The following is a 12,627-nucleotide window of genomic DNA, read 5'->3' as shown; positions in this document are numbered from 1 at the left end:
CATTGTATGTTGTATTATTTTTTTAAAGATTGGTTCATTTACTTGAAAGGCAGAGTTACAGACATAGGGAGAGCACAGAGAGAGGTCTTCCAGTTGTTAATTTACTCCCCAAATAGCTACAATGGCCAGAGCTGGGCTGATCCAAAGCCAGGAGCCAGGAGCTTCCTCTGGGTCTCCCACAAGAGGTATAGGGGACTAATACCTTGAGCCATCTTCTACTGCTTTCCCAGGCTGTCAGTAGGGAAGTGAATCAGAAGTGGAGCAGCTGGGACTTGAACTAGCACCGATACGGGATGCTGGCACCGCAGATGGATGCTTAACCTATTGTACCGCAGTGCTGGCCCCAAACATTATATATTTTTTAAAAATACTCAGAAATTTTACTTTTTATATCTTAAAGCATATACAGGTATTTTCATATGTTCCCTGACTTTATAATACTTAATGCTTTCTCTTTTTGAACATATAGATATAATTATAGCTGTTTTAATGTCCTTACCTATTAATTGTGTCATTTTGTTGCTCAGTCTCTGTTAATTGATTTTCCTTGTTAGCATCAACATTTCCTACTTTATATGCCTGGTAACTTGTGACAAAAATAACAGGCATGTGTATTTTGTTCTGCAGTTTTCTTTCTCTTTCTTTTCTTCGTTCCTTCCTTTTCCTTTTCCTTTCTTTTGTTAATTTACTTGAAAGACAGAGTTACAAAGAGAGGATTAGAGACAGAAAGAGAAATCTTCTGTCTGCTGGTTCTCTCCCCATATGACCACAGCGGCCAGGGTTGGGAGAGGCTGAAGCCAGGAGCCCAGAGAACTTCCTGTTCTCACACATGAATGCAGAGACCCAAGCACTTAGGCCATTTTCTGCTGTTTTCCCAATTGCATTAGCAGGGACCTGGATCACAAATGGAGCAACTGGGTCTTGAACTTGTGGAATGCCGATGTCACAGACAGAGGTTTAACCTGCTGTACCACAACACCACCCTGTTCACAACCTGCCGCCCCCTCCCTCCCAACTTCTTATATTTGTTAAGTATTTGGGGGATTTATTCTGGAATTCAGTTAAGTTCCTTGGAAATATTTTGATTTTCAGGTCTTCGTTTTGAGGTATTAGGCAAGTGCAGATCAGTCTTTAGCCTAGTTCTAATTTGGCCCACTGCTTTAACAGTACTCTTTTGAATACTCAGTGCTTTAATTGTTTGGAGGTCTTTCACTCTGGCTATTGGAAATATGAAACTACTGCAGCCTTGAATGAGCCTCGGGTGTTATTGATAAGATACAGTTTATCAGGGCCGGTGCTGTGGCGTAGCTGGTAAAGCCATCGCCTATAGTGCTGGTATCCCATATGTGTGCAGGTTCATGTCCCAGTTGCTCCACTTCTGATCCAGCTCTCTGCCATGGCCTGGGAAAACAGTAGAATATGGCCCAAGTTTTTGGCCCCTGCATCTGCATGGGAGACCTGAAGAAGCTCTTCTTGGCTCCTGGCTTTGGATCAGCATAGCTCCGGCCTTTGCAGCCATCTGGGGAGTGAACCAGCAAATGGAAGACCTCTCTTTCTCTCTCTCTCTTTCCCTTTCCCCCTCTCCCCCTCTCCCCTCTCCCCTCTCCCCCTCTCCTTTTCTCTTTTTCTCCCCTTCCTCTCTCCTTCCCTCTGCCTCTTTATAGCTCTGCCTTTCAAATAAATAAATAAATCGTTTTTTAAAAAAAGATAGTTTGTCAGTCAGTAGAAGACTCCAGAGTTCATTAGATCTTTGATACCCTTTTTCTGTGCAGCTCTCTTCACTACTTTGACCTGCAAATTCTGATCGTCTCCAGTTTCCCAAGCTCTGAATGCTATTTCCTCGACTCAGAGACTCCTGACTCTGGGTATTCTCTCCTCCTCTACAGCCTAAAGAAACTTGCCAGGCAGTAAGTTGGACAATTTGTTGGGCTTACCTCCCTGTAGCTCTTCTCTCAAGGATCACTGTTTTGTGTAGTCTGTTGTCCAGTGTTTGAAAACCATTGATTTATATGTTTTTTGTTGTTATTGTTTTAAAGATGTATTTATTTTATTTGAAAGTCACAGTTACACTGAGAGAGAAGGAGAGGCAGAGAGAGAGAGAGAGAGAGACAGAGAGGTCTTCCATCTGCTAGTACACTCCCCAACTTGCTGCAGTGGCCGGGGCTGTGCTGATCCGAAGCTAGGAGCTAGGAGCCTCTTCCAGGTCTCCCACGTGGGTGCAGGGGCCCAAGGACTTGGGCCACCTTCCACTGCTTTCCCAGGCCATTGCAGAGAGCTGTACTGGAAGAGAAGCAGCCAAGACTTGAATTGGCTCCCATATGAGATGCCGGCACTGCAGGCGATGGCTTTATCCACTAAGCTACAGCACTGGCCCCTTGTTTTGTTTTAAAAGTTTTTATTTTAGTTTTTAATTAGTTTTTAACAAATTCAATATAGTTCATAGGTGCAATTCTAAGAATATAATATGTCCTTCCTCTCTTCTTCCCTCTTCACTCTTCCCCCATCTTCCCTCTCTCTCCCTCTCTCTGTATTTTTGTTTTTTAAATTTACATTACAGTAAAATGGCTTAATGCTTCACCAAATAAGAAATTTCACAAGTAAAAAACAAGTAGACTATAGGGAATATTATACATAATAGCTATAAAAATAATTGTATGAAAAAATGACCTTTTCACCCATATACAGTAAATTTTAAAATAATTACAGATCATTAAAACTATAATAGTAAAACATTCTTAATTATTGATTTGACAAATATATAAAATAAACTTTTTAAAAACTATATTTGCAGCAATACTGATACACACAGGCATTTCTTCTTATGTTTTTGTTCTTTTGATTATTTTCTTTTTTTTTTAATTTAGCTCCCATATATAAGGGAGAACATGCAGTATTTGTCTTTTTGTGTCTGGTGTATTTCATTCAACATGATGTCCTCCAGTTGCATTCATTTTGCTGCAAATTATTGAATTTCTTTCTTTTTGTATAAGTGAATAAGATTCCATTGTTTATATATGCCACATTTTCTTTATCTGATGATGGACATATTGGTTGATTCCAATTTTTGGCTATTGTGGACAGTTCTGCTATAAACTTGGTGGTTCAGGAATCTCTTTGATACAACATATTCATGTCCTTTGGGTATATACCCATTAGTGGTATTGCTGGATCATAGGCAAGTCTATTTTTTTTTTAAGAAATCTCCATGCTATTTTCCACAGTGGCTATACTAATTTTCATTCCCACTAATATTGTATAAATGTCTCCCCTTTCTTTACATCCTCACCAGCATTTATTACTGTTGGTGTTTTGGAGGTTTGCCTTTGTGACAGAGGTGAGGTAATATCTCATTGTAGTTTTGATTTGCATTTCACTGATGGCCAGTGATGTTGAGTATTTTTCATATATTTGTGGCCAGTTGTATTTTGTATTTTTTCTTCTTCTGCCTTTTTTTTTTTTTTCAGATTTATTTATTTGAAAGGCAAAGTTACAGAGCTAGAAAGAGAGAGAGAGATCCAATCTTCTATCTGCTGGTTCACTCCCCAAATGTCTACAGTGGCCAGAGCTGGGCTGATCCAAAACCAGGAGCTTCTTCTGGGTCTCCCATGTGGGGCAGGTGCCCAAGGACTTGGGCCATTTTCTACTGCTTTCCCAGGCCATAACAGAGAGCTGGATCAGAAATGGAGCAGCTAGTACTTGAAAGGGTGCCCATGTACCCATAAGGGATGCTGGCACTGCAGGCGGCAGCTGTACCTGATATGCCACAGCGCTGGCCCCTGAGGTTTTTAAGTTGCTGGTATATTCTGGATGTTAATCTTTTGTCAGACAGTTAGCTTGCTAATAGTTTCCCATTTTGTTAGATGTCTGTTTACCCTTATTGATCATTTTCGTTGCTGTATAGAAGCTTTTGGGTTTGATATAGTCCCATTTATTTAGTTTTGCTTTTTTTGCCTGTGCTTTGGGCACAGTGCTTTTTTTTTTGTCCAAGAAGTCATCCCCTACACCAATGTCTTAGAGTTTTTTCCCTGTCTTTTCTCCCAGTAACTTCATAGTCTCAGGTCTTAAATTTAGGTCTTTGATCTATCTTTAGTTGATTTTTGTATATGGTGAGAGGTATGGATTTAATTTCATTCATATATATCTATATTTATATCCATATCTATATTATATATATATCTACAGTTTGCCAGCACCATTAATTGAAGAGACTATTCTTATTCCACTGTATAGTTTGAGTACTTTCATCAAAAATCAGTTGGCTATATGCATGTGGATGAATTTCTGGGCTCTCTGTTCCATTGATCTGTGTATCAGTTTTTATGACAGTACTATGCTGTTTTAATTACTATAGCTTTGTAGTATATATTTTTTTTGACAGATAGAGTTAAACAGTGAGAGAGAGAGACAGAGAGAAAGGTCTTCCTTCCGTTGGTTCACCCCCCAAATGGCTGCTACGGCCGGAGCTACGCCAATCCAAAACCAGGAGCTAGGATTTTCTTCTTGGTCTCCCACGTGGGTGCAGGCACTCAAGCACTTGGGCCATCCTCCACTGCCTTCCCTGACCACAGCAGAGAGCTGGACTGGAAGAGGAGCAACTGGGACTAGAACCCGGCACCCATATGGGATGCCGGTGCCGCAGGCGGAGGATTAACCAAGTGAGCCACGGCTCCGGCCGCCTGTTGCATGTTTTGAAGTCAGATTTTATGATGTCTCCAGCTTAATTTTTCTTGTTCAAGATTACTTTGGCTATTCTGGATCTTGCATGACTCCATATGAATTTTAGGATTGCTTTTTCTGGTTCTGTAAAGAATGTCATTAGTATTTTGATAGGGATTGCCTTGAATCTATGGATTGTTTTAAGTAGTGTAGATGTTTTAATGATATTGATTCTTTGAATCAATGAGCAAAGAGTATCTTTCCAGATTTTTGTGTCTTTGGTGATTTCTTTCATCAGTGTTGGATAATTTTCATTGTAAATATCTTTCACTTCTTTGTTTAAGTTTATTCCAAAATATTTTATTTTTTTGTGGCTATTGTGAATGTGATTTTTTTTTCTCTTTCAGTGAGTTCATCAGTAGTATATAAAAAATGACTGTATTTTGTATTTTGTATGTTTATTTTATAACCTGAAACTTTACTGAATTGGTTTATTATCTGTTTTGTCCAGACTTTTAGTTAAGGTGAGAGGGTAGATCTTATCACTGTTTCTCTGTTGTGGCTGCAAGCAATTTTTGAATGATGATTTAGCTAGATAAAAGAAATCTAAGTTTCAAGTTCTTTTTCCATAGCACTTTGAAGATTTTGCTTTACCTTCTTCTTACTTTCATTGTTGATAATAAGAGATGATATTCTGAAATTTGGGTTTCTTTTCTTTTAAAAATGCGTACTTTTATGTCTATGAATTTTAACAAATGTTCACTAAAACTCTTTGCTTCTGCTCTCATTTTCCTGATTACATTATACATATTCTAAAATCTTGCCCTAAGCATGCTACTGACTATGTTAACTCACTTTTTCAGTTTTTAAATTTCTTAGCTGTTTTATGGAGCCAGTGTTATTTTAGATGTTTAGTATACTTGATAGTGTGTTCATGTGAGCAATGTGAGTTTTGTTCCTCATTGCCTTTGTTTGATTGGTCCCCTAGGAAGAGGACCATGACTTGTACTCTGCACAATTTTCAGTGGGAATAGAAAATGGATGGAACAGAATGATATTCTGCCAGTGCAGATATCTTGAAGTTTATTTTCTGTGCTTCAGAGACATTATTTTGAGGTATCACCAGTCACCTAAAGCATTGGCCTTTCTTCTCACTCATTATAATCTCTGTCTTGTCACTTCTGTCTCAAGATCACTGGTAATACTTTCTCATTTGTGGAGATGGGTAGTGTACCGGAGGTAAACCACCAACTGTAACCTCTGTTGTCTGTTACTAGATCTTGTCATGTTCTTAGCTCTGCGACACAGCTTGAAGCATGTTTCATATTTTTTTACACCTTTTGTGTTAGTACTCCGTCTGGCATGGTTTTGCTTATTTTAAGTTTCACACTTTAAAACTGATTTTTAACTCTTTACCTCTGGATTCCTTTGGTCTTAGGACTGTCAGAGATTTTATTCTTTTTGAATGCTAGTATGTATTCATGTAAAACAATAACTTTTCTATTCAAGATTTTGCAGGAAAGGAAGCTGCAGTGTTCACTCTGCCATCTTGTAATCAGATTAGTGTGTTTTGTCTTATTGTTGTGTTCTTTTTAAAGAGGAAAACATGCTTTAGAGATCATAGTGTATTCTGAGAATGATTTTTATATGAGTTTTTAAAATTCATTCTGTTAAGGTATATAGAAATTCTTCATTCCCTAGATGACTAAATGTATCTGGTATGTGTTATATGGGTCCTCTGCTCATAGTCTCATAAAACTGAAATCAAGACATCAGCTGGCTTTGTCAACGTAGATTTTCAACTTAAGAAAGGTCTTCCCTCTCTCCCTCTCTCCCTCCCTCCCTCTTTCCCTCTCTCCTTCTCCCCCTCCCCTCCCCTCCCCCTCTCCCTCTCTCCCTCTCCCTCTCCCTCTCTAACTTTCAAATAAATAAATAAATCTTTTAAAAAATATTTTGTGGAAGTTCAGTTCTCATTCATGATTTTATCAAACTCAGTACATTAGAAATAGAGGAGATCATTCTCAGCCTCATAATGGGAACTGCAAACACCTACATCTAACATGGTTATAGGTAGAAGGCCTAATGCTTCCTTTGACATAGTACTGCAAGTTATAGTTACTACAATAAGATGAGAAAATGAATTAAGGCACACAAATTTGAAAAGAAGAAATAAAATTGTTCCTGTTTTCAATTGATCTGAATATTAGTTGGAAAAAATCATAAGAACCAGAACTAAAAAGTGAATTCATTATTGTTGCAGAAATAAGATCAATATACAAGAATCAGTTGAGTTTCTGCATGTTGGCAATGAGCAGAGGAAAGTGATATGAAAAATACTGTATCATTTTCAGGTTTTTTAAAAGAAATGAAAAATATATAAGATTTGTGGAATAAAAATAGCAAAATGTGAAAACAAAGATCTAAGTAATTCGATATACATATCATGTTCATGATTTGGAAGACTCAGTATAATAAAAATGGCAGTTCTTCTTAATATATAGGTTTATTGTAATTTTTCCTAAAATCTCAGAAAAATTATTTTTGTAACTATTAAAACAGTTATTCTGGCCAGCGCTGCAGCTCAATAGGCTAATCCTCCACCTAGTGGCGCTGGCACACCAGGTTCTAGTCCCGGTCGGGGCGCTGGATTCTTTCCTGGTTGCCCCTCTTCCAGGCCAGCTCTCTGCTGTGACCCCGGAAGGCAGTGGAGGATGGCCCAAGTGCTTGGGCCCTGCACCCCATGGGAGACCAGAAGCACTTGGCTCCTGCCTTTGGATCAGTGCGGTGCACCGGCCACAGTGCACCAGCCGTGGCGGCCATTGGAGGGTGAACCAACAGCAAAAAAGGAAGACTTTTCTCTCTGTCTCTCTCTCACTATCCACTCTGCCTATCAAAAAAGAAAAAAAGAAAAAGGTTATTCTAAAATACCTATAGAAAGAGGCTTAGTCTGTTTTTTTCTTACTATAATAACATACTTTATACTGTTTTCTTATAAACAAAAGATTTTTGGGGCTTGAAGGTCGAATATCATGCAGCAACGTCAGTTTGTCTTCTGTTAAATGGAATCACAATGGCAAACGTACATGTAGAATACAAAGGCTGCTTACAGTTGAATCCTGGCTAGTCTACTTCCAGTCCAGCTTCCTACTAATGCATCTTGGAAGGTAAGCAGAAGAGGCCCAAGTACTGCAGACCAAGATAGAGTTCCTGGCTCCTGACTTGCTGTTGTGGCCATTTGAGAAGTGAACCAATAGGAGGAAAGTAGCTGGAGGAATGTCTCTCCCTATCTGTGTGACTTTGCCTTTCAAATAAATAAATATATAAATTTTTTAAATAAATACATTTTTAAAGGAATACTGAGATGTAGAACAGATTAGTGATTGATAGGAGTTGATCATGGGAAGTGGTGAATGTGACTATGAAGTATTATGGTAATGACACAGTTAAGTGTCTTCTTTATGATGTACTTACATAGGTCATTGTGGGTGATCAAATTATATAGCGTGCATGCACAGACAGATGTGTGCACAACTATGTCAATTTCATTTAAAATGATAAAATTGGATGAGGCTGTATGAAGATTGTGCAAGATGCCCCTGTACATTTCTTTTCACCTTTCTGTGATTGTATATTACAAACTACAAAAAAAATTTAACTCTACAGCACTCATATTCATGTATTTCTCAGATAACATGAAAGGAAGATGTAATCCAGAACACTGTTCAGCCAGGAGCCTCTCTTGTCACTCTATAGATATTCTGATAAAATCTTTTGAGAATTTGCCTGTCTTTGCCTGGCACAGAAATAGTTTTTTATTCTGGTGTGCTTATGAAGTAAGTGATATTATTGTATCCAGATTTATTGCAGGTTTTGATAATTTTAGTTCGGGTTAACAGTGTGTTTTTTATAGATTTATTTATTATGTCAGAGTTACAGAGAATGAGAGACAAAGAAAGAGAGACATTTTCCATCTACTGGTTCACTCCCCAGATGAGCGCAGCAGCCAGGGCTGGGCCAGGATGCCAGGAGCTTCACGAGGGTCTCCCATGTGGGTGGCAGGGGTACAAACACTTGGGCTATTTTCCACTGCTTTTCCAAGCCATTAACAGGGAGCTGGATCAGAAGTGGAGCAGCCATGGCATGAACCAGCACCCATATGGGATGCCGGTGTTGCAGGCAGCAGGTTAACCCAGTGTACCACAGCACTGGCCCCATGTCAAAAAATCTTGAAAGGTTACTCTGAGTGCATTGTATAGAACAGGCAGGAGGGTTATGACACTAAAGTAAGATGCTAAGTTATGAAACTATTTTGGAAGTCCAATAGTCAAAAGAAGAAGCCTGAGCTTAGGCACAAATTAAGGGATACACGATAGTTATTAGGAGATAGAATTTGGCATTCATTTGAATATGGTAGGTAAAAGAGGAGCAAAGATAACTCTCAACTTGCTGACTTGGGTGGTGGATTTTGATCAATAAATGAGCCAGGAATAAATGTGATTAAAAAGAGTTACAGTTGGGGCCGGCACTGTGGCGGAGCTGGTTAAAGCCCTGGCATGAAGCACTGGCATCCCATATGGGCGCCGGTTCCAGTCCTGGCTGCTCCTCCTCCGATCTAGCTCTCTGGTATGGCCTAGGAAAGCAGTAGAAGATGGCCCAAGTCCTTGGGCCCCTGCACCCACATGGGAGACCTGGAAGAAGCTCCTGGCTCCTGGCTTCACTTCCAGCCATTGCAGCCAATTGGGGAGTGAACCAGCAGATGGAAGATCTTTCCCTCTCTCTCTATCTCGACCTCTCTCTGTAATTCTGTCTTTCAAATAAATCTTTTTTTTAAAAAGAGTAATAGTTACGTTTATAATTTTTCTTGTTTTTTGTTTTTTATTTTAAAATTTATTTTATTTATTTGAAAGAGTTACAGAGAGAGGTAGAGCCAGAGAGAGATCTTCCATCCTCTGGTTCACTCCCCAAATGACTACAACAGCCAGAGCTGAGCTGATTTGAAGCCAGGGTCCAGGAGCTTCTCCCACATGGGCACAGGGTCTCAGGGACTTGGGCCATCTTCCACTGCTTTCCCAGGCCATAGCAGAGAGCTGGATTGGAAATGGAGCAGCTGGGACTCGAACCGGTGTCCATAAGGTATGCTGGCACTGCAGGCCACGGCCTTAATCCACTGCAACACAACGCCAGCCCACGCTTATAAATTGAGGTAGTTTTGCTGCACAAGAGTGAAGTATCTCAGATATCAGCTTTTTTTTTTTTTTTAAAGATTTATTTTATTTGAAAGGCAGAGTTACAAAGAGGCAGAGGCAGACAGAGAGAAGTCTTCCATCACTGGTTCACTCCCCAGATGGCCACAACAGCCAGCGTTTAGCTAATCTGAAGCCAGGAGCCAACAGCTTCTTCCAGGTCTCCCATGTGAGTGCAGGGTCCCAAGGACTTGGGCCATCTTCCACTGCTTTTTCAGGTCATAGCATCGAACTGGATCAGAAGTGGAGCAGCCAGAACTTGAACGGTCTTCCATATGGGATGCTGGCACTGCAGGCGGCAGCTTTACCCACTACGCTACAACACCAGCTCCCAAGGAGTCAGTTTAATATTGAATTCTGTAGTTCAGGAGAAGGAGGTTGGGATGGGCATTGTGGCACAACTTGTTAGGCTTCTGCTTGGGATGTCTCCATCTCGTACTGCACCTCAGTACTGATCTGAAGCCCAGCTCCTCTTCCACTCCAGCTTCTTGCTAATGCACCCTGAATTGCGGGTGAATCAGTAGATGGACGGATTCTCTCTCTCTCTGCTTTTCAAATAGATTAAAATAAAATACATTTTTGTTAACGAAGCATCAAAAGACTATATTTTTCAAAGAGAGAGAAAAAAGGACTGTCAGGTTAGTTTAGCTTTTAGCAGCATGTGTTAAAAATAAGGTAGACCAGAGTATGAAACTCTAGACAATATTGATATTTAGTGATGCACCAAGTAGGAGAAAAACCTGTGAAAAACAGTGAAGATTACAAGAACCCAAAAGAGTGCCATTATGCATATTGAAAAGAAGATTTCTTTTTAAAATGTGTGAAGTACAATCATTTACATAGTGGAATACTGTGAATATTGTATTGTCACTTAAGAATAACGTTTTTTAGAAATATTAAATGAATTTAGGAAGACCCTAAGGTTATAATAGTAAATGAAAAAAATCTGTATCTCTAGTAAAATCCCAGTTTGTACAAATAAATATGTATGTATTCAGACATACACATAAAAGGAAATTTGGAAGTTAATACCCTTAAATCGTAAGTTTATCATATGATAGAATTATTTAATGATTGATATTTTATAAATTTTCTACAGTAAATGTGAGAGATAAATACATATACAAGCAAGTTTGGTCAAAACTGATTTCCAGTGGAAATGTTAAGTGCAAAAATTTCTCATAAGGATCCATTTGAATTGTAAACTTGATTGTCATTGGTATCTTAGAAAATTAGGAGACTCGTGGAATCAGAAACTAGATTGTAGTGGGTTAAAACTTTATGAGAAGCGAGAAAATGGAAATGATGATTATGAAAAGAACACTTCAGCAAGATGATAAAAAGGCATTAGAAACAGAAAGTGGAGCTTTCAGTTTACAAATTGTAAATTAGGAGGGACTTGAAGAAGGCTTGTATCCTAAAGGAGGAGAAGGATAATTTGAAAATCTGATTTTTCACTGAATGAAAACCCTAAGATCGAATAAGATAATTCCATGTTATTGATATACTGTGTTATCAGTTTGTAATTGGTTGATCATTTGCAGATATTAACAGGACATGCCTGACTGCAGAGTTTGACCTAGATGTCCTAATTAATGAACAGTATATTCATTGAATTCTGAAGGAGGGAACTCAAGTGTCTGTGTGTTTGTGTATGAGAGAGTGATATAAATAGACATGTAGAAATAAATTGACTTGGAAAAAATTGGAAAAAATTGACTTGGAGTTTTATCCAACCTCCATGGCAGTTCTAAAAACTATATATATTATATATGTATAATATATATAAATATATATATAGCTGGTCTTTATTTTGAATAATGTTTGGAGTTTAATTGCTTCCTTCTATTCTTACTGAATTTATTTGTTAGATTGTTCTGGAAAATGCCAGGTTTTTTAAATCAGAGTTTATCAGCTTAATAATCAGTATTTTCCAAAAGAAATAAAGTGGCACCTGGATATTCCTAGGTAAGATAATGATGTAGCCTTAGTCATCCTTTAAACTTAGTACATTAAATGATGAACAGGGAATCCTGCAAAACCTGGCAGCTATGTATGGAGGCAGGTCCAGCTCTTCAAGAGGAGGGCAGCCAAGAAACGAAGAGGAAGAGGTATGCGTCCCGCATGTTTGCCACCTCCATCACATAGCCGCTTTTGAGTTTATTGCCTTCTTTTCTTGCATGGTTTAAATTCTTAATGATTATTTGAAGATTTTATAGGTCTATAGGGACCTGTTAATATTTGACTGACATGCTGTGTCATAATTTTGCCCAGTAACTGTGTTACTCATTATTCTGATTTCAATTTCTTTTCTCCTATTAAAATTTATAATTATAATATATTTCTTTCTTTTCAGAAATACGTTGATCTAAATTAAACACTTGAAAGCTAATATCACATTACCGTTAACCAGATTTTGAGAATTTTATTTCTTATATTCAAATAACACTTTTCCTTAAATTAAAAAAAAAATCAGTAAAAATATTGATAGTTGTTTTTTAATACTAACATGTTGGGTGTTTTTTTCCTCTTTGTAGGTTTATTTGGCAAGACTGAAGCAGATAAGACTACAAAATTTCAATGAGCGCCAACAGATTAAAGCCAAACTTCGTGGTGAAAAAGTAGGTGATCTTTTTGCTCCATTTTCTATAATGTTGCTAGTTCAGTTTCAGCTTTGGGAGAAACATAACACCGAGTCATTTCCCATTTTAAAATCTTAGACATTAAT

General features: G+C 38.3%; 1 protein-coding gene across 23 annotated transcripts in view; it reads left to right on the top strand.

Moving 5' to 3' along the window:
• Positions 1-12,627, top strand: part of NEK1 (NIMA related kinase 1) — a 203,320-nt gene that overhangs the window by 98,702 nt on the left and 91,991 nt on the right. For 15 of the 23 annotated variants that reach the window (XR_011386262.2, XR_016228912.1, XR_011386260.2 and 12 more), the window contains 2 exons: positions 11,927-12,010; positions 12,437-12,520. Coding sequence is in view for 15 of the 23 variants with exons in the window: in XM_089325496.1 (XP_089181622.1) it covers positions 11,927-12,010; positions 12,437-12,520 (168 nt within the window). In the remaining 8 variants the exon portion in view is untranslated. The remainder of the gene's footprint in view (positions 1-11,926; positions 12,011-12,436; positions 12,521-12,627) is intronic. The other 8 variants (XR_011386261.2, XM_070068291.2, XM_008249738.5 and 5 more) reach the window with 1 other exon arrangement.

This window comes from Oryctolagus cuniculus, chromosome 2 (assembly GCF_051225735.1).
Source record: "Oryctolagus cuniculus isolate XC-2025 breed Fujian yellow rabbit chromosome 2, ASM5122573v1, whole genome shotgun sequence".
Lineage (NCBI taxonomy): Eukaryota > Metazoa > Chordata > Mammalia > Lagomorpha > Leporidae > Oryctolagus > Oryctolagus cuniculus.
Note: the sequence above shows the minus strand (reverse complement) of the source record. Positions and strands in the feature narration are given on the sequence as shown.